The sequence below is a fragment of the Mustela erminea genome, chromosome 4 (genome assembly GCF_009829155.1).
Source record: "Mustela erminea isolate mMusErm1 chromosome 4, mMusErm1.Pri, whole genome shotgun sequence".
NCBI lineage: Eukaryota > Metazoa > Chordata > Mammalia > Carnivora > Mustelidae > Mustela > Mustela erminea.
The window spans coordinates 104,338,725-104,365,680 of NC_045617.1; the positions used below are offsets into that span (position 1 = coordinate 104,338,725).

The 26,956-nt window shown below is 36.0% G+C and overlaps 1 protein-coding gene across 11 annotated transcripts in view; it reads right to left on the bottom strand.

Moving 5' to 3' along the window:
* Positions 1–26,956, bottom strand: part of KHDRBS2 (KH RNA binding domain containing, signal transduction associated 2) — a 601,759-nt gene that overhangs the window by 30,516 nt on the left and 544,287 nt on the right. For 7 of the 11 annotated variants that reach the window (XM_032340347.1, XM_032340346.1, XM_032340342.1 and 4 more), the window contains exons 8-9: positions 16,382–16,440; positions 3,518–3,583 (exon numbers count right to left, since the gene is read on the bottom strand). The exons of 2 other annotated variants lie outside the window; for them this stretch is intronic. In XM_032340347.1, coding sequence (XP_032196238.1) covers positions 3,518–3,583; positions 16,382–16,440 — 125 coding nt within the window. The remainder of the gene's footprint in view (positions 1–3,517; positions 3,584–16,381; positions 16,441–26,956) is intronic. 2 more of the 11 variants (XM_032340350.1, XM_032340348.1) reach the window with 1 other exon arrangement.

Below are 26,956 nucleotides of genomic sequence, written 5' to 3' on the forward strand. Positions count from 1 at the left end.
TGGAATCCAATTAAAAAAAAGTGCAAAAGCAAGTCTCATTGCACAAAAATGTGCTCTTATAATTCTCTGTATGTAAATTCATACTGTGTTCTTTCTTCCTTGCTGAAGGCTAGAAATGGGAAATACTGCTAATCTATAACTGTAACCAGAAAGGCAGCCAAAATGAATTCCTACCCAGGTGAAAACTGTAGATTTTTCTAAGATTCCTTACCATTAACAGAGGAATCAAGAATTTATTTCACTTAATTCATATTCTCAATAATAATAGCGAATTGAGATCAGGAAAGGTATTAATTTTCTTTTTGTGCCACATTTCCTTGGTCTATATTTTTTCTAATATCAGAATGTTTATAAATAGTCACATGTTTACAATTACCACATGATAATACAAGCCAACTTCTTTCAGTGAAGTTCTTTTCTTTGGATCTAGACTGGAGAGTACTGACTCAATGGAATTTTTTCCTTCATCATCTTCTAGTGTCATTGAGCCTTACTTATATGGTCAGCCAGTCCCCTCAGTGCCTGTCATTGGATTTCTCCACCATGGTATTAGAGATAGAAGTGATTCTTAGAAATCCAAAGAAGTGCTAATGTAAGTCCATCGTAGAACCTAGCACATGGGAACAACTTAAGCATAGGAAGAGACAAATCATTATCTGGTCCTTATGATGGGAATTCCCTAAAATTTGAAGTATAAAGCCCCCAGAATAGATTAGGAAATTGCCTGTCTTCTTTGAGCTCTACTATTCAGCAGATAAGATGAATTTAAAATATTTAGGGAGAGGCACCTCAGTCAGTTAAGCAACTGACTCTCGATTTTGGCTCAGGTCATGGTCTTTAGATTGTGAGATGGAGCCCTGCACTGTGCTCCACACTGGGTGTGGAACCTGCTTGGTTCTCTTTTTCCCTCTCCTTCTGTACCCTCGCCTTACTCTCTCTCTCTAAAAAGATAAAATAAATAAAATAAAATTAGATAACATAAAATAGAATAATATATTTTAGGGATTCATACAAATTTTGGAGTCCTGACAGTGGTTTCTATTCCCATGGTATGGTAATAGGATGTCATTTTAAAAATCATTACAGACAATGAAATTTAGAAGTAATCTTTCTTCGTCTTCTTGGAAAATAATAAAGGATGTAAGATGCTGTCAATATCATTATGTCATATGAGAAGCACCAGCTAGACTATGGATGTGGAATAGCAAATTAGATAACAAATTATCCCACAGAGAATGTGCAAAATAATTGCCAAGTTGAAATTACTGGGATGGTTTATAAAATTGGGGATCTGGAAATAGAAAATGAGGATATGAGAAATAGCTTCAGTGACTTGATCAAATTCCCACCATTTCTAGGTTTCCCAATTCAGATTTTAATGTACCATTTTAATGAAACAAGGAGGGAAGAAGGAAAATAAAGCATTCATTAAATATATTTTTTTCCTTTACTAAAGATCTCCTATATGCTAGTCATTGTACTAAGCCCTGAGTATGAGGATACTTAGGGATTTTTAGAGATCACAGGACAAAACTACTATGAAATTGCATAGATTGCACATATTTATAATTGATATTTGAAGAAAATGCTGGGGAAAGCCTAGAGGAGGGAAGTACTAATTTCTATCATTCAACAGAACTTGGATTGAGCTCTAATATCTAATCATCTCAAGGAAGTAATTTTCTGAGCAAATATAGAGTGTAACTAAAAATTCAGGTACTGTTTAACCTATTTAAGAGAACTCACTTTCTTTGAAGACTTTCTTATGTTAATTATTTTGTATCACCCAGGCTTGTTAAACTGGATTCCAAGACCTATAAAAAGAGAGCCCTTTGGTGACAGACACATAGGAAGAACACCACAAATATTTGTAAGCTACATATGAATAGATGATGTTACTAACTAAAAGGAATCTTGAAATCAGTTCTGAGAAATAAGTACAACAGAATTCTTATTCAGAGACACATTGTTTGTAATTAGATTATAGTGTTTCATGCATTTGAAATATATTAATATTTCTTTTAAAAACATGACTCCACCTTTAGATTTTTGTTTTGTTTTGTTTTGTTTTTCTACTTAGACTTATTTTGTTCCCAGTTCAGTCAATTTTACAGAATTCCATAGAGTGTATCTCCATTACATGCTGATAGGCATCACTGTGGAACATCTTACTTTGATGAAGGCTTGTAAATTACCCAGGTAACTCTTGTGCATTCGATGTTACTGTAGTGACTTCAAAAGCTTCTGTATCTCAAGTACTCTGCTTTCAGGGCAGTCAGATGTATTTAGTGGTGTGCATTTTTCAGTGTGCTCCCCCTCCTGCCCTAGAACCAGCTACTTTGTGGGGGAGGCATTCAGAGTGGGGGAGAAAAATCTGGATGATATTTAAAGTTGCAAAACTGTGTTTTCTGATTCTTCCAGAGATACTATAAACATTAGGGTTCTTGGTGGGGAAATTGAAAAATAGGAACAAGGCACAAATTTGGGACACATCAGCATTATTTAAACACATGCAAAGTAAACTTTCAGTGTTTTATTTTTCCAGAAGTAGGTTTAGAATGCCACCTTCAGAGTACATTCATTTTAGGAATCAGTTCTGAAAGGATATAGGATGTCATGCGGATGACTGAGGGCACAGCTCTTATGTCCAATTTGCGAGACCTACACAGCTAGTTGTTTATATATCTGAGATCTGAAAAAGAGTCTAAAAAATTGTTTTTTAATTTACCACAACAAAAAGGGAGAACTCATGCTATTTATTTTTGGTATACTGTAAGCCAGTATGCAGAAACCACAACTAAAGCAGGAAGCCCAATTTAAGCTCTATTATTACAAACAAGTAGTGTCTCGTATAAGAGCATTTACAAGGTTGATTAGAATTCACCTGACTCTCATCCTCTCTGTTTGCTGGTCTCGGTTAAATTTCTGATTTCTCTCTAAGGAATAGCATTCTATTTAAAAACACTCTTCAATACTTCTATGTTGTTTTATTGTTATTTGTTCCCAAAGAGAATAGGTTAGGTTAGGTGTTCTGCTGTTGTAACTCACTATGACAATGTCTGTTTTCTTTATTTAATTTTTAAATACCTATCCTATTAAGAAAATAAGATTCTCATCTTATATGAGAATCTTATATGAGAACCATCTTTTCTGAGAATCAATATTCTTATCACATCTTCCAAGGGTCAAACACAATGCTGTTATTAGCAAATACTTAAAATTTTCCTGCAAGATAGGTACCAATGTCATCTTCCTTTTAAAGATAAGACAATTATAGCTCAGAATTTGGAAGACTGAGAATTTAAAAAAATATATTTATTTATTTATTTTAGAAGGTGAGGAGGGGCAGAAAGAGAGACTTTCAAGCAGACTCCCCACTGAACACGGAGCCCTATGCGGGGCTCTGTCTCACAACCTTGAGATCATGATCTGAGCCAAAATCAAGAGTCTTTTCTCAACCAACTGAGCCACCCAGGTGCCCCAGAAGACCCGAAATTTTTATCTGTAATTGTCTTACCATTTTCCATCACTCCCTTCATCTGAAAGAAGATCCTGACTCCCACTCTCTTTTTTCTTTTCTTGCCTGGAAAATAAGACTTCATTTATTCTAATTCCCTTGAATTATATAATAACTGGTGATTCCAACAACAGTTAATTAGCTAAATGAGTGAGAATGTAGCTTTAATTTTGTTAACAAGAGTGTGGGCTGCTTGAACTGAATTTGTTAAGGTGCAAATGCAAGTGTTCGTTCATCTAAGGTAGAAAGAAAGATCGTCTGCTCTGTTCTGAACATTTAAAAATATTAATGGGATATCGGAACCTAATGGTTCAACAATTTTATCTACACAGTTTGTATTGCCACTATGTTGTAATTGCAGAGTTTATTGTTTTAAGATACACAGGATAAAACATTATAGTACTGAAGGGGAAATATGGATGACGAGCATCTGTTTGCACAGATGAACCTAGTGAATTCTGTTCCAAGAAGAGTTAACTTTGAGTTCACCAAAGTTATGCTTTCAGGAAATTCAGTCACCTTCTGGAAAGCACTTACAGCTTTTGTCACTGCTTCAAAATTTTAATTAGATATTCCCTGTTAGAAAAAAGTAACACTTGGAATAATCCATCTAGAGACTAACAGAGGACTAGGCCTTTCTAAGCACGCTTTTCTCAACTCTAGAATTTTGTGATGCACATGGCAGAACTTGTAATTATTTATTGAATGCATTAATTCTATTTAAATATTTTACATCTTCATTTTGTACCCATTGAAGAAGCCACAGCCCTCCCTCGGATCTCTTCACTTCAAATAGGACTCCCAGGGGTCTTGTAGCTAGGCTTGCAGTTGAATTCTGGTTCTTCCTCTTTTTTTACTGAAAGACTTCTTTGGCAAGTGGCAAGTTTCTTCATCTACACGCTGATGGCAAATTTTAATTGTCACAGACCATTCTCAGCTTCTGACGTGCGTATCTAGCTGCCTGTGGGGCATCTCCTCAGGTGTTTCAAAGTTAACTTTTTCCAAAACGAAACTCATCTTTTTCTCCATATTACTTAATGCTCTTCCCAAGTTTCCTATTGCAGAGACTGAAGCTACTACATAGAAACTGCCTCGTTACTCATCTAAAACCCTCGGCATCCTCTCACCTTGGCCCAGTCACTCTAACCAGTCATTAAGCTTTGCTTTTTCTTCCTTAATATGTATTTAACTCATGCATTTCTTTCCATCCATTACCAACCCTATTCCATGGCAAGCCATTCTCATCTTTGCCCAGACTACCCAGTTCTTTTGTGTGTGTGTGTGACTTCCCATGATTGTATATCAGATATTTATATGCTGTAATATGTATGTTATATACATTATAAAATATGTGTATCTGTGTGTATATACATGTATATGTATATAAACATGTATGTATTCCCTAGTTTGTGTGTGTGTGTGTGTGTGTGTGTGTGTGTGTGTCTGTGTGTGTGTGTATATATATACTACTCTACTCCAGCTTCTAGCCAGAGGGACTTTTCTAAATACGATTGATTAGGTCTGTTCAGTTGCTCTGGTAGCATACTCAAGCTCAAGTTCAAATTCCTTAGTAAGAAATTCCACCCAGAGCCTAACATGATCTGACCCCTACCTTCATTTTAGAATTGATGACTTTGGTGATCATCTGAAGCACAAGTATTCTACAATACTCGTTGAAAAAAATGTCTTAGGTCTTGAAATAAGAGGAGTGTTAGTATGGTTAAGATTTTAAAATCTTTTTCTCAGAAGGAAGGTCCTCTGTTTTTGCATGGAAATGGACCCATTAGTAGAAGAAATCAGTAGAACAAACCACTTAAAGGTTTCAAGTACAAAAGACCCAAACTTTAGATACCTGTTATATTTTGGCAAGTGAATGATTTCATTTTTCTTGATATATTGAAGAAAAGCTTACATTTTCCTTAACTAGCTAATGTTTATGGATTAGTTTTTTGGATCATTTATTTTGATTCATCTTAAGAAAGATAATGATGACTTCTGGTAGTGATCCCAAAAAACCAGAGATGAGCTGGGTCTTTTGGGACTTCTTAAGAGTTTCTCTTGGCTCCTGGGGAACTTGTCCTAAATACCAACATCTTCCTCAAAACCAGTGAGATTCATTTTAGTCTTTGAAGAAGTTCTTAGATTAAGTCCTGAAGAGGTTTTCAAAAGTAGGTATTTCCCATTGGCTGCCTGGACCATGAAACAGATAAATAACAACTGACTCCAAAGTGCATTTGTTGACATAAGAAACAAATATGACTGTTTAAAATGTGTTCCATATTGAAAATATTCATGGGTAAATTCAGGAAGACAATTCAATAAATATTTGAGTCATCTATAATGAGGAAAGCTGTAGAAACTTTTGAGGGTAAAATTCTGAAGTACATCTGTGGCTTAACTAGTTGGTACTTGACATCTCTCTATTAACTTTAATTCACCTTCATAAAATGTGGGTCTGTAGCCATGGCTGGGTTTTATAACCTGAGAATTAAATCATCTTCCAGTTTCTATTTTTCAGTCTAGGTATGGAAATTCTAGGGCCATTTTTCTTAACCTTTCTCCATTCTTATACATACTCTTGTTTAGTATCTCCAAATTTACATCATGTATATACCTAATTTCCAAATCATTACACGATTTCACAATTTTATCTTGTGTGGCTAAGCTTAAGTTATTGGAATTACTGCTATTTCTATTGTGAGCTCCAGGAAGATTTTTTAAAAAATGACTAACAAACTTGAGAATTACATGAATTGCATGCCGAATAGTTTAGCTTACAACGAGTGATTTTTACTAGCTTCTGTATTCCAAGATGCAGCCACCATGATTGGCAATGTGAGGAAGAATCACTGTAATTCAAATATGCTGTGATTAGTATATTACCCATACCTTGCAGGTGGTACTATTTTTATATTGTCTACTCTGTTTTAGCCCCTACCTTACACACTTTACACATTATCATATTTAATAATGACTCTGTACCCTTTCATTTCTAGTTATCACCTATTATACACATAACTAAAATTTAACCTTATATTTTATTCTTGTCTCTACTGAGTAATATCTTATACCTATAGAATAATAAAGGCCAGTGGTTCTCAATATTTTAAAATAAATGTGTTCCTATCGTCTTACTTTAGAGTTAAGATCTTGTCTAAGTAAAAAGGAGATAAAGAATCCAGTTAGAGAAAGGATTTCCAAAATGGAAGGTATAGGAAAAAAATGGTGAATGATAACTGAACACAATATAAGAGGTTTTCTGACTTGAATTGAAAAAATTCTTCTACAATTGTCAAATAAAATGTGGAGTCAATCAAAAACCTGCAGAATTCAGCTATAGACTTTTTAAAATATACATGTGGACTTTATGAGAAAAATGGAAGAATAAGAATGATGATATAAAATGATATTTTATAATTCTCTTCTCTAAGAATTCCAATAATGCCTTCAACTCAGTGAAGGAGGTAGGCATGGTGACGTAGCTTCATAGACGAAGAGACTGAATTTGTAGCAATTTGATTGCCTAACTCCACCCCACACCTGTCATTTCTGTACTTGAGACCAGAAATGAGCCCAGAGTGCATTCTTAGACCAACACCAAGTTACAGAAGTTACAGAAAACCAGGTTTTAAGTGTAGCAAAATGTTAACCTGGCTGTTTGACTGGCTCTGACTCTTGTGCTTTTTGCCTCAACATGTCTCTGCTGGCTTTCCTGAGTAGGCACTCTCACCTCAGCCTCTGTATAATAAAAATTTGGGCTACCCTTTGTCCCCAGTTACTGTGAAGTAACCTCTAAACTCCAGGCATTTCCTGGAGTAATGGGAAAGTCTTGTTATTCATGATAGGCTCCTCTGACCACACCTGGTAGTTCATGCCAACGAGACAACTCAGGATGGGGCCTGGTCATGCCTGAGAGGCCAACCAGGAGATTAGAGGGTTTGGGCATTAACCGCATGATACCAGCCCAATCTGGAGAAGAGAGAAAGGAGTCTGGAGATGGAAATGATTCAGTCGTTCATGCTGCATAAAGAAGCTGTAATAAAAACTCTGGGCACTGAGGTTTGCATGAGCTTGGCAACACCTTGGATGTGGTTACACATCAGTACGCCAGGAGGATAGTGCCACCCTGAAGATTTTGAGAGCTTCATGTTTGGGGCTCTCCCAGACCTTGCTCTATGTATCTGTCTCTCTCTCTCTGCCTAATTCTGCATTCTTTCCTTTTGCTCTAATAAGTAATCATTAAGTTAGAGCCATTTCCTTAGTTATGTGAGTCATTCTGGCAAGTTATTAAACCAGAGGGGGTAGTGGGAACTCCAAAGTTGTAGCCAGCTGGTCAGAAGAAAGGGTGGCCTAGAGTCTTCCAAATTTGTGACTGGAGTGTGAAGTGAGGGCAGTTTTGTGGAGAGTTGTAGTCCTGACTTGCAACATTTAGGCGAACTCTGGGCACTCACCCTAGTCTGTTCGCTCTCCCATCCTTCTTATCAGCCTGAATTTAGCTCTTTTGCCCATGACTGGACCTATCCCTGGTAGAATTTTCAAATGCCAACAGCCTCCAGGGGAGCTGTCACCTGCTGCTGCACTCTCCTGATCCTGAGGGGACGTCTCCTGGAACGTTCCTGCACAGTTGCCAGGCTCCAGAGAGACTGACCTAAGTATTCTAGATCCATCCTCCCCCTCCCCCAGCCTATCTTGTTACCAGCAGAGCTAGGTAATCTATAAAAAGACACTGATATTAGTCATCAGTAATCATAATTACATTTTCAACGGGCATTTTTTCCAGCAATCCATATATATATCAGTTCCCATTGGATCAGTCAATAAATTATGACATATTTGATAAATATGTTGCACATTTATTTCAGAACGATGTATCTTTGTCTTTTAAAAATTCATGCTCTCTATTAATAGAAATAAAAATCTACCCGAACTGTGGAAATTTTATAAAGACCCCCTAAGGTTGTATGCCTTCAGGATATATTTTTTCTTACCTAGTCTATTTCCAGGTAGCCAAGAAAATGTTTTTCCGGCTTTATATTTTATATTCTGTACTTTGTGTTTTAAAAACAGCTCATTTTTGTATATTCTAAATATAAATCATTATACTGAATTTACTTTTTTGTACATCATCTGTACACCCCAAGATTCTGACAGTAAATCACTGAACTCTTCCCTCCCCATCAGTTAAAATGATTGCACCATTAACTCAGCAGAAAAGAAAGTGATAAAAGAACTTTCCTATGGCTTGTTTTATTGCCTAAACAAGAGAAATGATAGATGCATGTGAGCTGTAATTTTTTGTGAACTCTCTGTTGGGTGAATTTTAGACAAAGTCAAACTTGAGATTTAAATGTTCAGCACACAATTGTTCAAAAAGGGGAAAAATCCTATTTTCTATTATGCAAACTTACAGTTTTTTTAAAAAATGAATTTAAAATGCCAGGTCCTATGATATCACATTTGCTTATAAAGTACCCAGTGTTCCAAAAGATAGCCTTTGCAGAACTCTGTGTGGTGCCTTTAAGAACGCAGGTGCCTGGCACAGTTTTGATCATTCATATTAAAATCACAGGCCACTTTTCATCACCTCCCAGATATGTATCTAAAACTTGTTCTCAACTTTAGCTTACAGAACAACCACCTAGAAAGCTATTCAACTGATGCCCCCAGTTCTCATCTCCAAAGACTGTGATGAAGCTGATCTTGGGTAGTAACAGGACATTAATATTTTTTTCAAGATTAACTAAGTGGTTCTAAAATGTGTCATTAAGGTTAACAATCTCTGATCTGAAATATTGTAAAGCAAGTTCCAGTTTTGCCTAAAACTGAATGGAAACTGTAATACATCCGTTACACTGGAAGAGATAGAGTAGCAAGACACTGATCTTTTGATTGTCTGTCTAGACAACATAATCTACATTTATTATCCAGACTAGTTGAATTAGATATCCATCTCACTGCAACCTCTGAATTAGGAAAGACCAAAAAGTTAACTATGCCTTAAGTTAATTTTACAAGTGAGTTTTAGTGGCACCTGGGTGGCTCGGCTGGTTAAGCATCTGCCTTCAGTTCAGGTCCCGATCTCTGGGTCCTGAAATCAAGTCCTGCAAGGGGCTCCCTCCTCAGCAGGGAGTCTGCTTCTCTCTCTGTCTCTCCCCCTCACTTGTGCTCTCTCCCTCTCAAATAAATAAATAAATTCTTTATTTAAAAAGTGAATTTTAAAATACTTTAGAAGCACCATTTCATTAGCCCTTCAAAAGAAAGGACTAATAAAGTCTAATAATTTAAATCTAATAACTTTAAAAATAAAGTTTAAAAATCTGTATTAAAAGTTAAATAGAATAAATCATAGTGATATTTTTCTCAATAGCCTATCATGTAACAACTTCAATATTAATAAGTTCTAGGAAAAATAAAAATAAGTCATAGGATACATGAGTTTTTAAAATGTCTGGTAAATTCTTTCCCATGTTAAGAAGATTATCTTCATTTATAAAATCAATTTCCTCAAATTGATATTTCTACATACTATTAAAAATGGACAGAATTTGTTCTTGAATCACATGGATGGCATGACTGTCAGTTAGCTTCCTTTCCTTTTGCTGTTTTCACAGATTAATCAATGCAGGGCTTATTTTCATACTGGGATAATAATCATTCCTGCCTCTGAAAACAAAATGAGCTTTGTGTTCTGCAATCGTCTTGAAGTGAAGCACTCAAATGCCCTGGAATATGGGACAAAATTCTTTTTGCTTTCATTCATTTCAAGACAGTGTATTAATATTATCCTCCTTGCTTCCACACAGCTGTCATCTTAAATGCCACTAAAGAATGGATGCGTAATTAGCTCTTCAGTTCGTACATTAAATACATTTTAATAAACAGTTCTTTTCTCTGAGAAGAGAATATTGCCGTCCATTCTTAGCTGTCAGTCTCAGAGAGAATTCAGAGGGTGTTTCCTGTGTGAAGTATTGCTTAGCCAAGCTGATCTAGGCACTATATTTAAAATGCACGCTTATTGAATTATGAGCTATTTAGATTTACCCAAAACAATTATAATGACTCTGATAAATTAAGAAATATTTTTAAAATGAAGAAACTGATTTGGATTTCTGTGAGTCCAATATTTGTGTTCCAAAAATAAATTCAAGTTATCAGAAACATAAAATTTAAATCTTAATAAAATTAAAGATCAATGAAGTATTTGACAAATATTAATACATTAAGTATTGAATATAAATTATTTATGTTGTATTTTAGTACTAGCATCTATATAAAGGATTTAATGTTTAAAATTTTATATTTATAATGCTTCAAGAAAGAACAGTTTAATCTTTAATATCAAATTGTATGGAAATATCTTGAATAATCCAATTGTGATTACAACCAAAAGGATGCAGGATTTTCATTGAGGTCAACATTATCTGTCACTTCAACATGACTTATGGGCCTGAAAGAGACAAATACAATTTTAATCTAGTGAAACACAAAACACAATGTGTGAAGATTCAGAGTGAGGAATCACACTGAATGACTGGATTTTTACTTCTGGTGGTTTATTTCAAACCATTTCTAAAGGAATCCTAAAAGAAAGAGTCCATCCATGAGTCTTTCAAACGCGAGACCAGATTATCCTGAAGAGCATTCCTTCTTCCTTTTCCCGATACCTGTTAGCCCCACAGTTCTTTCCACCAACTGGAGCAGGAGAGGCAACTTATTGTAACACTCTTCACTTACTGTCCAAATCTGGGTTGTGGCCAGGAAACTGACGATTGGGGCTATTTGTTTTATAAAAATAATACAGTCATCCCACTGAGACTTAGTATCTGCGCCCAGGATACAACCAAAATGTAAGAGAGGAATTATTGATTTAGAATGGAAATGAATGAATAAGTGGAGATGCAAGGTTTAAATGTTACTGATTTGAAAGGTTGTACAATGGTTCTTCAAAGGTAAGCTATAAGTGGATGCTAGTTAATACATTAGCTACTATGTGAGGTATGGAAAATTAATGAAAAAAATTCATCTGTATTTGAGATGAGTAAGTCCCCAAATAACTGGTCCACATGCACATTTAAATTTCATCATCTGTCCTTTTGCATAGGATAGGATAGGATGAGCAACCTATCAGCACCTATCAGCGCGAAGCCTGTACTTCAAGCTGCCTCCACATAATAACCTGATACCAATATCTGAGTGTATACAATGCATATTAATTTGTTAATTAGATTTCAAGATGATGATGCTGGGCACTCACTGTTTCTCAGCTTTTGACTTGGCCCTTTTTCTATTGTCTGTAGATATACGAGAGGATGAGAATTCTTAAAATTTAAATCTCATTACTATGTGGATTGACTGCAAGTATTGTTGTTATTTCTTGGTTATACAAAAGGAGTATCCCTTTTCAACTGATCATATTAGTGGTTAATTCTGATAGCACATGTGAAAAATATATTAAATTCTGCATTTGTCAATTGTAATGATTAAGAGCTGAAAAAGAAAACCTTTACTTAGTGATAGGAAAATCTTAAAGGAATTTTTATAAAGCAGTCTACATTGTGTTCTCTTTTAAAATAAAATGTGTATCATGATGGATTAAAAAATTGGCAAAATATATAACAAAAAGTAAAGAATGAATACATATAGTAGCATAATTAAGGATGATTTAAATTCCTTTTTTTTGCAAATTTTCTATAGTAAATGTGTACTATTTTTAGCCTAAGGAAAAAAAATTTTAAATTTCTATAGTAGATGTGTACTATTTTTAGCTTAAGAAAAAAAATTTTTTTTAGGTGAATCAGAACTATGTATCTGCTTTGATTTTGAAACACTGTGGCAAAAAAATTCTAAAAACTATTTCACATATGCATCATTCAAAACATAGTTGCCTTTGTTCAGAGTCTCTGGTCCCTATTTTTTTTTAAAAGATTTTATTTATTTATTTGACAGAGAGAGATCACAAGCAGGCAGAGAGAGAGGAAGGGAAGCAGGCTCTCCGCTGAGCAGAGAGCCCGATGCGGGACTCGATCCCAGGACCCTGAGATCATGACCCGAGCCAAAGGCAGCGGCTTAACCCACTGAGCCACCCAGGCGCCCCTCTAGTCCCTATTTTATGGTCAAATGTGTACCACAGATGATTCATAGTGAGCTGAGAGGGCTCTGGGGCAGTGGGGTGACCTTGGGCTGTTGAAAACCTGCCTCATGAGCAGCTTCTTTCTCAATCCATTGTGCTGCACACATATCATTTCCTTTGAGATCTATACCATGAAAAAAATCTTGCAACACATTAGTTAGATGTCCTTGCTTCAGCCCCTGGAATATCATTCTGACCCCAATAGAATGACTTAATAAATTCTGTCCTGAACAATTATCCTTCTGACAGGAAAATCAAGAAGGGCTTCCTAAATTAGAACGCATAGAGTGTTGACATATCAATATTTTCAAATAAAGAATAAAAACACCTTGAATGTGAAGTGTATTCTTGAATTGATGCTTGCTCAATAATGTCAGAAAATGGCAACAGATCTGAATGGCCAAAGAAAAGATCATGGCCCTAAAGAGCAATCTATTTTTAGCCACGTACATGTATCTATTCTTTCCACAATAAGAATATGGCCAATTTGGCTGACATTTTAGTTAGTAAAATAGGTAAAATAAAAAAAGTTATTATTTTAAAATTCCTACTTAATATCTTTTTTTCTCTGACCAGACATTTTCCTCATTACTTATTAAAAATAATTTGTCAACTCTTTCTGGATGTTGAGAAGTACTTATTGGTAAATTGTAATTTGACCCAGAAGGAAATCTTGTGCTTATGGGCAGGTGTAGCTTTTAAAATAAAAGGGGTTGTTGTTTGTCTATACACTTTGCTGCAGGAGAAGAATCAAAGAAACAAGATAGAATCATGTAAGACCCATAGATCAGAGAGGTGGACCCTACCCTCCTGACCATGGTCCCAGGATGTCCGTTAAAAGATCCGAAAAGATAATAGTTTATATTCACACACTTTTTTCTATTACCTTACATGGCAATAACATTAAAAAAAAGTACTTAGAAACAGAAAACATCTCTTATTATGAGCTACACTGTCAGATATTATCCATTTATTTTAGAACATGTAATTCCATAAAGTAAAGCTCATGGCAGTGATTTTTCCTCAAATTGTGGCAAGTGTAAAAAGCAATGACCGTATTTTGCAAATGAAAATCCCAGTGACTTATAAATAGTAATGGGAGTTTTAAGAGTTTGTTCACCACAGTATCTCCAGGATTGAGTACAATAGCTTGCATATATTAGCCATTAAATAAATATTTGTTACATGAGTAATGTTCTCTGACCTTCTCTTCTATCACATGGCTTATAATCTGGCACAGTTTTTTTTTAATATGTAGCCATAGGTTTCTTAACAACAGACAGTAGGAACCGGGAAGGGAACACGTCTATTATGTATGCCATCATATTCCAATAGCCTGTAAATACCTATATGCACACAGTTGAATAAATTAAAGAAAGGCCCATGTTGTGTCTTATTTACTTGTCATCCTAAGTAATCATACAAGGCATGTGGCTTCATTCCTATTTCTTTTTTTTTTTAATTGCATTTATTTATTAGAGAGAGATAGAGAGAGAACAGGGGGAGGGGCAGAGGGAGAAGCAGGGAACCCAATTCAGGGCTCCACCCAGGACCCTGAGATCATGACCTGAGCCGAAGTCAGATGCTTAACCTACTGAACCACCCAGGCACCCCTTGATTCCTATTTAATTAGGAATATCCTTGCAACAATGCAGATTTACTCATTGCACCTTTGAACTAAGAGAATGCTGCAGCAACTAAGGCAGACCTGTGCGAACTTGTCCATCGCTTATTTTTTCTGTGAAATAACCTGAAAATACGTTTCCATTATTTTGGAGAATATCCCTGTCTCTCACAGCAGGGAAATTATGTTCATTTGATTGGTGCTGGAGAAGCTGGAGTCTGAGAGAGAGTGAGTCTAGTGCTCATTTTGGGTTAATTCTTTATTTTTTCCTGTAAAATACTCTCAAGGACCTTCATCCCCTTAGATTAGTGGGAGAGCAGCTGGCAGGATTCAGAGAAATCTCACCAAGCTCAACATCCTTCCTTTAGAATAAACTTAGGTTTTAAGTACCAGATCCTGTTCTTTCTTGCTAGGTCCACTGAACTCTGCCCCTACTCCCAACAAGGAAACCAGACACGCTTGAATTCACATTCTTGCTGTCCTTTGTGAATTGTTTAACTTAGGCAGGTTACTTCCAGCTCTGAGCCTCAGCTCCTTATTTGTGAAGCTCCGATGACGATACCAGCGCGTACCTTGTATGATTCTGGTGGGGATTCGATTATGTAGATATACACAGAGTGCTTAATGAGGATTATTTCCATCATCCCTAATCCTCATTATAAATTGCTTAGTATGGAGCCCTAATAGGTAGGTGCTTTGTGTGTGGTAGCAGCAACTAATCGCATTCCAAACACCGATGAGACTCTAAAAACAGAAGCTGCGTCCCACAGCTGTACCCTCATATTGACTTAACCGCTGTTGTTTAGTTTCCTCATTACAAAATGGAGTTAAAACAGTTAATAGTTCAATTTATCATAAAAGATAAATGAGAAGATATATGTAAGTAAGCAGCTTATGGATGGCAGTCACCGTGGGAACGGGTTATTTGTCTATTTTGTCTACTCCTGTTTCTGAGCTTGGCCTCGTGATACTCCACCCGGAGAAGCGAGTCAGTTAGGTAACTAGTTTCAAGGAGGGCACACTTCCTCCTTTCCTCCCGAGGTCTGGACCTTTCCTTCACCCTCAGGAGGCGCCGCACCTGCATAGCGCCGCACCTGCATAGCGCCGCACCTGCATACCGTGGAGCCGCGGACCCAGAGACAGCATTCGTGATGTCTTCTACTGCTCCCCATAAAGAGGAACGGAGTGGCTTTGGTATTACTTCAATAAAAATTGGGGCCCAAAACATTTAAATCAGTGTCCTTTTTCAAGATGGACAAGCAGTGACATTGCATATGTATTTTAAGGAGCAAGAGACTACCTTTCAAAAGTGATATGCTATAGGGTTATGTCATGGATACTCAATACATCTTATTGAATCGAATTAAAATTAATATTAAGTAGTATTTTAATTAGAGTGTATTTTTGAAATTAATTTTATAGACTGACATGCTACTTGACTATTCTTTTTTTAAATTTTTTTTATTTTTATAAACATATAATGTATTATTAGCCCCAGGGGTACAGGTCTGTGAATCGCCAGGTTTACACACTTCACAGCACTCACCATAGCACATACCCTCTCCAATGTCCATAACCCCACCACCCTTTCCCTACCTCCCTCCCCCCAGCCACCCTCAGTTTGTTTTGTGACGTTAAGAGTCTCTTATGGTTTTTGACTATTAATACTTATGCCAAGTGTTATATGGCACTTCTAAGAGCTACAAGAAAATAACCTGAAAGCCGCAGTTTCAGCCCTTAAATGTTTTGAAAATTTTGACTATATTACTCCTCAATGATCTTTGTGACGGCAGGAAAGACACAGCATTGTTGGCAAATCAATGAGTCAGACAGTGGACACAGTGGAACATATAAGACACTGTTCAAAATGTTCACTGTTGCTGTTGAAAATGATCTATGATTTTGATTAATTGCTTTTGAAATTTCGATCAAAATTGATCTGTCCAGGTTTCTGGTACTGGCTCTTGTATGTCAGACCTCACCCTGGAATTACATAAATCAGTTTAGCCTGGACTTCTGTAAAAACTGGGGGTAGAAAGAAGTAATTTCTGAGTTGTCAGTGACTGATGGATGTTCTGATTTCACAGATTTAGTAAAGAAAAGGTCTTACCGTAGCTGTCATAGGCATCCTCACTTACTCCATGACCGTAGTCATAGTATTCAGGGACACTGCAACAGATTTAGACAGCAATCAATGCTACTGTAATCAGGAGGAATCAACCCAGAAACTCATATGGAATTTGAAAGCAAAATGTGTGCTAAAGTAATATCCTGAGAACCTTCTAGGCATCAAACACAATCCTAAAAAAAAAAAAAAAAAAAAAAAAAAAAAAAAAAAAAAAATTCAGGAAGAAAAATACAGGTTATTGTCAAAGAGTGCTATGATTTTCTCATGGCACCTCAGAACTTCTTTATCTCTAACCTCCAATTTTATAAATCAAATTTTGCTTAAAACACAAGTATAATACTTTAAAATTTGTCAAGAGGGAAGTTATAAAGATCTATTTCCAAGAAAAAGTGCTATAGAAGATGACAATTTGCCCAATTGTGTATGGCTCTTAACCCTGTTACCCTAAGAAATATGCATCCCCTTCATCTTCACTTCCTAACACTGAAATTATATTTATACGCCCCTCTAGCCCTTCCACAGCCTGTCCATGCCCTTCTCAAATAGATAAGTGATTTATCTTTAATATTTTACTAGATGCTTCCCTGTTTCAATAACTGACAATTAGGTGTCCTTCCTCCATTTCTTACTCAAGTTGCTTCAAGTCTTCTCTCACTACGGATCTCATCACTCTGTCCTGCACCGTTTTCCCCTTTAAGGCACCATTCTCATTAGCATTCATGCATTTCATCCCCCAAAAGTCCTCTCTCAACCCTCACTTCCCCACACAGGGATATGACTACCCCTTTCTCTGCCCCTTTCTGGTAAAATTTCTTGAAAAGAGACAAGTGCTCATTCTTTTCGCTGCCTCTCCTTTTATACATATGTTTTTGAAGACAGTCCAACCAATCTGTTGTCTCCAATAACGTAGCTCTTGTCAGTACCTTGACATTTCAAATCTAGTCGTGGAGAGGTGGTCTTTGGTTTACATTAGCACTGTTTAACTCCGTTGACCACTTCCTGATCCTGGGACCATTCCACTTGCTTCTGAGATGTCCTCAGAATAAACAGTAGCTACTTATATTAATATACTCACATTGATAATTTATGAGACCCTGTATTTTTCCTGCAAATAAGCTCCTTCATTTTACATCTACAGCTTGAATCTTAATTTCTGATTTATATTACATACATAATAAATTTGTAAGTTATGTCAAGATTACTAATTTCTCTTAATTATATAAAGTGTGGTGAGAAAAATGGCTTAATATCAAATACTAAATTGTATAAGGACTGAGGGTAAGCCACAGATACCAAAGGGTTAGGTTGAAAGAAAGACACAAAAGCCTAAAATTCTGTGCTTGTCATTATCCCTCAGGGAAATCCCATAGGTCTCATTATATTAAACACTTCAGATTTCACTGACAGTAAGGAAAAAGAAGCAAAACAGATAATACAGGTCTATGTATTAGAGGTGAAAAAGAGAAATAAAGAGAAGTTTGGCTCTCTTTGTCTTTCTGGGAGGCAACTCATAATGCATTAATTCAATTTTTAGTGTAAAATAGTGAGAAAAAATAAAAGAAGAAGGCTACTGAACCTAAACCTCATTGCCCAGAATGTTTATACACAAACTGTCTAGGAAAAAAGCATGGCAATATGTTTTTCTTCCCATCTCTGGGACTGTATAAGTCTAAGGCCATTGACTATCGGCTGGATGTTTATCCCTTCTTACGCATCCTTCGCTTAATAGAAGTGATATAACCTAATTGAGAACCCTCATTAATATGTAGCAAATTCCTGAGAGTTGTTACATTGATTCCCAGGTGATCAAGAAATGGCAGTCATGAGAATGTGATTTAAGAAGCCTCGTTCCCATTTAGAGGGATGAAGAGAAAATGAAGACATCGACAGCAGCTTCTCTCTCCCTTCATCCCAATCAATAATTTTTCCCTGAAAATGCGTGCTTATGTTTCCCAGCATGCTGTATAAAGACCACTAGCTCCACTATCTAGTGGTGCAACTATGTGTCTCACTGTATTTCAATTTTAATTTTAATTGATGAAGATAAGCAACAGGAAGAAGAAAATAGTGAGAGAGACCATGAGAAAAGAACTCTAATTATTATGGGTCATCAATGGTACATACACACCAAGAAGGAGTTTTAACTTTCAGCTGCTCTGAAAAGGAGAAAGTAGGACATATAAGACATTTGTAAAATAATGGGTGATGCAAAATAATAGATGATAATCATAGCGGACTCTGCCAGAGTCCATACCTTTGCTCATCTAAATATGACTTCTCACTTCTTCCATAGGAAAACACGTTGCGTGGACAAAAAGCTGAACGGTGAATGAATACATTCCTCAGCTATGCTTACAACTAGATGTGCCCTGTGACTAAGCCAGGAAACATGGGAGGTGCACAGAAGTGAGGGTTACTTCCAGTTTTATGACAACCTCTTCATCTTGGACCTGTGCACTCTCACCTGCTCAGGTGGTAGCATGCAGTCCAAGTGATGATCTAGCAGCTACCACGCAAAGAAAGACTGCCTTAGGAAGTGGTGGACTGTGACATGGGAGGAGCTTTTGTCTCTAAATGTTCCTGTTGGGGTAGATTTACTGTAAACCACTGCCGATCTCAGGGATTGTTGGGAGAATTTTTTTTTTTTTTTATCTTGTTTGAGCCATTGAACTTAACTCTTTCTGTTACAACAGTTGAGTCTAACAAAGAAAGGAGTACATAGAAGTGTGGAAATGCCATTAAAATCCCCCAATATTGGGCATAATCTTATAGGTAGGGTGGAGAGTGCAAGGAAAAAAATACATCCAGGTAGAGAGCAAATAAGCTTTGTTACGCCATTGCCTGTGAAAACTTGGAGCAGTAGACTGCAGGTCTGCGTATATTTTGACACTACAGGAAAAAAGCTGAACAAAGCTCAGTTGTTCAGAATCCTGCTGCCTTTAGAAAGGTTTACAAAAGTCATGAACTTAAAGAAGAATGGGCCATTTTTCCAGGAGAAACAAAAGTGAATAGAACTTTTGCTAAGAGAAATGATCTCTGCCTGATTTATGTGTCAGTTCTGTAATTTAAAATGAGAGAATGTTCAGAAATTTGGGGCTTAACAGGATTAGAGAAATCAGCTGTTCCTGTATTCCAATAGGAGGAGATAATGAATGCTGCTCAAAAATGCCCTCATCTCATCCCATTAGATTTTACTCTCATATATGATCCCTAAAACAATCTTCACTTCCCTGAACATGTACAATCGGGAAGCATGCCATAAAATTTGAACTCCCTAAAAAGGGCATGCTATTTTTGGCTCAATTCAGGTGTGGCTATGGATAAGACCACTTATCAATTAGGATAAAGAAGAATCTTCTAGGAAATCTGGTACAACCTCCATAAAAGAAAACCAAGGCTGCCGGATGCACTAACCAATATATTATTTCAATGTTGTTGTTTAGGTGTCTTAGCTTGTCAAGATTTTATCATTTTTGTTGTCTATGGACCATCAGTGTTTCCCAACAGAAGTTTCTATTATGATGACTGTTCCTTTACCGCCACTTTATATTGGGTATTATGGGGAAGAAAGTTGAGAGCAGGAACATTAATCTCTTTGTCATTTACAGGTTGCCGGACTTCAAAGAATCCGGACCTAATATGTAAGTCTGTATATTTCCCAGAGATCCTGGATTTTCAGCGGTTGCAGTAATTGGAATTGAACTTGGATTTCTTCTGTTGGGTAGAAAGTAGGCATCTTTGTTTTAATGAGAAGAAGGGTATTCACTCGTATTTGTAAGACTAGAGGGCTGGACATAGAAGACTTCTAGTTGTTCCCCTCCGAAATCCATTTGTCTTTTCTTCCGTAAGAGAGACTGACCACTTCCGGACTACATTTCCTAGACTCCCTTATAAGTCTCCCTTATATTGGAAGGTGGGCAGGTACAGAATGATATGTAAAAATTTTTTAATGATTTGCATAAAAGTAAAGTCCTTTGTCCTCTACTTCTTTTCAACCTTTATGTAACTGACTGGAAGTGTGAATGATTAGAGCCAGTGATGGTGTGGTGAACTAAATCTTTTTGTCTCCCCAGATTTATACGTTGAAATCTTAACCCCCATGTTATTGTATTAGGAGGTGGGGACTTTAGGAAGTAATTAGATCATGAGTGTGTGGAACCCTTATGAATAAGATTAGTGCCCTTAAAAAGGGGACACCAGAGAGCTCTCTTGTTCTCTTACTACCATGTGCAGATACAAGAGGATGGAGGTCTGCAATCTGTAAGAGACTTCTCATCAGAATCCAACCATGCTGGTACTCTGACCTCGGACTTCCAGCCTCCAGGATTGCAGGAAATAAGTCTTTGTTTTATAAGCCACACCATGTATGATATTCTGTGACAGCAGTCTAAAATAAGATAGCATTCCACTAGCCTGGATCCCTAAATGGTGTCATGGAGCAGAACCCACCTATTTACCCATTTTTATTATGTGTGAGGGACATAAACTTTTCTCTTATTTGGGCCACTGAATTGTGGATCTCTTTACTAATAAGCTATAACCGATAATATAGTTGGCAATTAAAGCAGACCTTAAAAATGAACAGACATCCAGTAAATATTTGTTGAATGAATAAGTGATTGAGCAAAAGAATTCAAGAAGACATGATTGTGTTTGAACATGAATAATTTAGAACATTTTGCTATAAATATCTTTATAAAACTTTGTATATGCTTCAGAAGGGATGTCTATTTATATTGACAGCAATGGGAGCAGTGAAAAAAGAAACACGTTATTTTCTGATATGAATGAAATTCAGATTAAAAGTTTAAAAGTAGTGTAACTGACAGTTCATCTGTGATTTTAATATATTGTTACATTATTTTTCAACTTAAAACATATATGATTTGGCTAGAGAAAGTAAACTGTAGTGTTGGCTCTAAGCTTTTCATGCCATTATTTCAGAAAGCTACTGTTTCATTACATTAGTTTCATTTTTCTGTTGTGTAATAATGTGAGTAAAAGCAGACAAATAAATTTAGTATAAACACAACCTGGTTATTTAATTTTTGGTTCACTGTGATTCTTATATTTATATTTAGAAAATATATAGCTATCAAGGTATCTAAATACATTGTGACAATTGTGGAAGTGTTAATTAAAATGATAATTATTGGTGATTTGGAACTTAATTACTCTGGTGGTTATAGCAGATGAAATTTTCCTAAGAACTGGCACATATATAAAATCATGTTAGCTGCAATGACTCATTAAACAATATCTAGTTGTTAGTAAAATTCTCCACAAATTTTTGCTTTTTGATATCAAGACCCATAGGCATTAATAAATATTTGGGAAAATAACATATACATAAGCGGAGTAAAAGGAGGCAGGGAAATATCTGATTAATTTATTAATGGTCATTTGTAAAAATAGTAAAAAAATCAGAGATGGAAAATTCCAATTCTTTTTTGATGGATAGAAGAGTATTTTATCCCAAACAGACCAATAGCAATTCCCTCAGACAACTAATGAAACAGCAGTGAACACAATAGAAAAAGTTAGGATGAAAAGTGGAGTCCAGGAAACCAAATAATATCGTCACCATAATCTAGCTGTTTCCCCAGCACCTGTGACGTAACAACCCTTAGTTTCTCTAGGGCTTCACAATCTAGCAGTTGGTGTTCATGGCCCTGTGGCAGGAGAAGCCACACGGATGGTGGAGCTGCCTAGCTGGGACTCACTGAGACTAACCAAGCTTGTCAAGGAAATACTTGGACCTTCAGTTGTTACAAAGACAGACACTGGCCATAATATAAATGAGAACACTGCTGTATAAGGGTTGTTCAAGTAACCAAACCAGACTGGTACAAGTGAGGGAAAAATAGAGGATGCACTTAATAAAAGATCCACACTTTGTTTAATTTTTGCCTGATCTTTTGGTAAGACATAAAAATCACCAGAGAGGGGCACCTGGGTGGCTCAGTGGGTTAAAGACTCTGCCTTCAGCTCAGGTCATGATCCCAGGGTCCTGGGATGGAGCCCCGCATCCTGTGCTCTGCTCAGCGGGGAGTGTGTTTCCCCATGCCCCTTCCTGCCTTTCTGTCTGCGTGTAATCTCTGTCAAATAAATAAATAGAATCTTTAAAAAAAATCACGAGAGGTAATTAAACACTTTAAGAATACACCACGGTTTGTTGTGGTCATCCGAAGATGAAAGCGCTCGCATTCGTGAGTTCGGGCTGCACTTAGTTTATGCTGTGTGGTCTTTCATCTCAACTTCTTTTTGATGCTTGAGTAGACTGAAGGTTTGTGTCTATGAAGCTGTACAACTAGATGAAGATGAATCTTAACTAAAGCTTCATTCATTATTTTCTCAATTGAAGAAAAGTAAAAACTACAAAATAATATTTTAGAAAAGGGGATAAAGGACTTGATTAATGTATTAATAGGAATTATTATTTTATAACTACCATTTTTTTAGGATGAGCGTGTGAGCAGGGGGGCAAAGGGCAGAGGGATAGAGAGAATCTTAAGCAGTCTCCATACCCAGCATAGAGCCAGACATGGGGCTGGATCTCATGACCCTGAGATCATGCTCCCCCAGCTATTTTTAGCATGCAAGTAAACTCTCTTTAAATTTGCTCTCCTAAGCATTTACGCTGAAATAAGTTATGGTGTGCGTTTATGCTGTAGTTCCAGAAATATTTGTCAAGTAAAGGTAAGTTTTCAGCCCAGCTTCCATCCTCAAATTACAAATTGGTAGTTCCTTATTTTTATATCCACTTACATGGTGATCAAAGCCTTCTGTTAAATTTCATAAAGTTCCATGAAAGTGCTACTTACAAAGCAACTTGTAAACCTAGCAAGTAGATTATGATCACAGCATACTGGTACATTTTGAAAAGCAACCAAATGTACTTGAATTTTATTACTAAATTGCACAAATGACTGGTGGTCTCTGAATCCACTGTCGTGATTAATACTACAGTAGTTAGAAATGAAGACTCATAATATTAACTGGGCTGCTACCAATTAATTTCAAGGGTTTAGAAATGAAATACTCTGAATTATTATTAGAATAGGTAAATATAAAACAATTATGATATATCAAGTCATAAGGAAAAACATAGGAAAGAAAACATATACTATAACTGCTAATTATGAGTGAATCCTTCTATGCATAGTTTAAAATTCTTAATTTCATGCTTGGAGATTAAAATCACAAATAGCAATAACATTGGGATTAATAGATTTAAATATGAAAAAGGTATAGCTTACATTACTTAAGCACCATTATGTGTTCATATCTTATACATTTCATTTTCCATTCAAGAATTTTTCCATTTAGAAATTGGACTTTATTCTGAAGGAAACTGGAGAATTAAAACATACAAGCTAATCTTTCTGATACTAGAAATTAGTGCTCACATATAGGATCATTTGCTTAGTTGGGAAATCACTATCATTGCTTTCATTAGTAAATAAAAACTTGTGTAAAAAGAAACCATATGAGACAAACTTATACATTATTAATACAGAAATAATCAAAACAAATATTAAAGAAATAAAATTCTCTTAAAACTATATATGTCATAAATATATATTTTAAATTAAGCTCCATGTTCAGCATGGAGCCCAATACAGGGCTTGAACTGATGATCCTGAGATCAAGACCTGACTGGGATCAAGAGTCAGATGTTTAACCAACTAAGCCACCCAGATGACCCTAAAATATTTTAAAATTTGAAATATGTTGATCATTCTGTGTGTGTGTGTGCTCAAAAATATTACATGAAATACATTCCTTTTTATGTGTACCTGTTCAACTAAAATGCAAATACCCTTTTCCCTGCTCTAATATCAAGTTTTCAGAGTTCTAACAAAGGAAAAGATCAATGCTTTAGATACATATATATTTTTAAAGTATCTTTGGAATTCCATCAAGATTGGATGAATAGTTTTAAAATATTTTAGAAATTCATTCATTCATTCATTTCTTCATTCATTCATTCTGTTCAGTCAATAGCATTGTGTTATAGGCAGCTGTTTTGCGTACACACAGAATATATAGTGTAAATATATACTATAGTATAAATAGAATATAAATTTGTGTCTTCCAAAAATAACTAGTAAACTACATTAAACAGGGGCGCCTGGGTGGCTCAGTGGGTTAAGCTGCTGCCTTCGGCTCAGGTCATGATCTCAGGGTCCTGGGATCGAGTCCCGCATCGAGCTCTCTGCTCAGCAGGGAGCCTGCTTCCTCCTCTTTCTCTCTCTGCCTGCCTCTCTGCCTACTTGTGATCTCTCTCTGTCAAATAAAAACAAACAAACAAACAAACAAAAAAAAAAAACTACATTAAACATGGATGGATGGATGGATGGATGGATGGATGGATGGATGGAGAGAGAGATAACATAATAACCTTCTGCAGTTATCTTGGCCAATTTGTTTTGAGAAGTAAAAGATATAAGTCTCTCACTCAAAGGTAGCTCATTATGAGTCAGAAAAAGTTCACAGTCCATTCCCTAATCCATTTGGAGGAAAACAAGGATTTCTTCTAAAAATGATAACACAGAATATAGAAAGAGAAGTATTTGAACTTAACATTGAAAACCGCTATTTTCCATTTTTATAGAGTGTGTCATCTTGGACAAATCATTTAATCTCTCTGAACTTCAATTTCTTCACCTTTAATATGGAAATGATAATATTTACCTCAAGTATTAATGAGAAAACCTGTGACAGCCCCATGATTATTGCCTAGTACATAGCAGGCATTTGTTAAATATTAATAATGGGTAATTGTCCAATCAATAAAGTCATAGACATAAAGCTTCTCTTTTTCATATTCATAATGGTTGCAATGCTGAAGGAGATTCCATCTTCTTGAAATACTCTGAAACAGGAAATAACCATACATGCCCTCTTAAGTTTCAGCTGATGGAATTTAATGTCCACAAGATGAAAAACAGTCTGATTATTCTTGAGGGGAGTGACATATTTGTTCTGCTCATAGGTTAATGATCAAGGTAGATGATCTATATAAGACATCGAGTATAGAATTATGATCAGCTTTGCAATCATCTACTGTATAGAAAATAGGTGTTTTAGGAGTGCAAGCTTATGTTCCAAATGAGAGAGAAATGCATTAAATATATTTTTGCTGATCTGGATTCAACACTGCACATACATGTCTGAAAATGGCCTCTTTTTATAGACACCCTTTAATTATTTGTTTCCAATTCGGCTTGTATTTTTTTGCTTACTTTGACCCTTTATTACATAAGTGAAGGGTGAGCAATTTTATAACAAAAACATTAATCTTCTCTTTTATTTCATGGAATTATCACTAGAACATAGCAATTATTTTCTATAAATAAGACCTTCAACTGACTGATTAATTAGGCTCAGTGATACATGACATTATTAAATGAACTGTTACATGCTCTTGGTATAAGTACACAGAAGCTACTGAACCCTAGTTTGAAATGACATAATTCCAACTGTATACACATTATCTTTTTGGCTGGATCATAATTTATGAGTATCAGTAAGATTTCAGTGCTATAAACATCAGCATAATTTCTAATTATTTCAATACTCTAATCTAGTTGACTTTGAGACTGAATTCATTGGTGCAAGCTGCATTATGGCTATGTGTTAATGCTGATTTATGTTCTCCCCACTCAAACATAAATGGAATCTCACCTCTGTTGTATAATGTTCCAGAAGAAGGTTTTACTTATTAAAGGATTGCTTTCATGCACCAGATTTTGGAAATTTAAATAAATAAAACAAAGTCTGGGTAAAGAATATATGAATTAGTAACTGATTCTGTTTTGATAATTTTTTTTATGTGAGGAAACAAAGCCACATTCTTCCAAAAACTCTCAAAATATAACTTAAATCAGGTGAGGCTGTGTTTTTGTATACCACCATAGTGGCATGCTATGAACTGAATTGTAATTGTGTATTTTCATGTTTCTCTTTTCTCTAATCCTGACTGTGAATACTAATTCTTTAGTATGCCATACAAATCCCTTTTCTATCTACATTGTAATTACCAAACCCCACACTCCAACATACATGGAGTGTATACAATTCATGACTCCATGAAGTGGAGTCTCCCACTTCATGTCTCCATTCATGGTCCCATGCCTCCAACCATGGCATCCTTCTGTTTAAATGGACTTCCTCTACTTCTTCACCTAAGAAGGTATCCACTGTCCTTTTGGGATCTAGCTCAGCAGTTGGCTTCTTATTAAAGTGTTAACCAGTTAAGATGTTACCTCTTCCCACTTGCCCTCTGTAAGACCTTGTGGACATTTTCATGTAGATCAGCTGTGATTGTTCCAGAATGTAAAATCTGTCTCTTCCTTTAGCACAGTGGCTCTCAGTAGCTAATGTGCATAAGATCAGAAGGATACTGTACCAAACATACAGATTCCTGAGCCCCCACTCTTCAGATTCTAAATCAGCTGTCCTCAGCAGGGGCCCCAAGATCTATTTCATTTGCAGGTGATTCTTATACAGAAGTCCAGGATCATGTTTTGTAAAAAAACAAAACAAAAACCC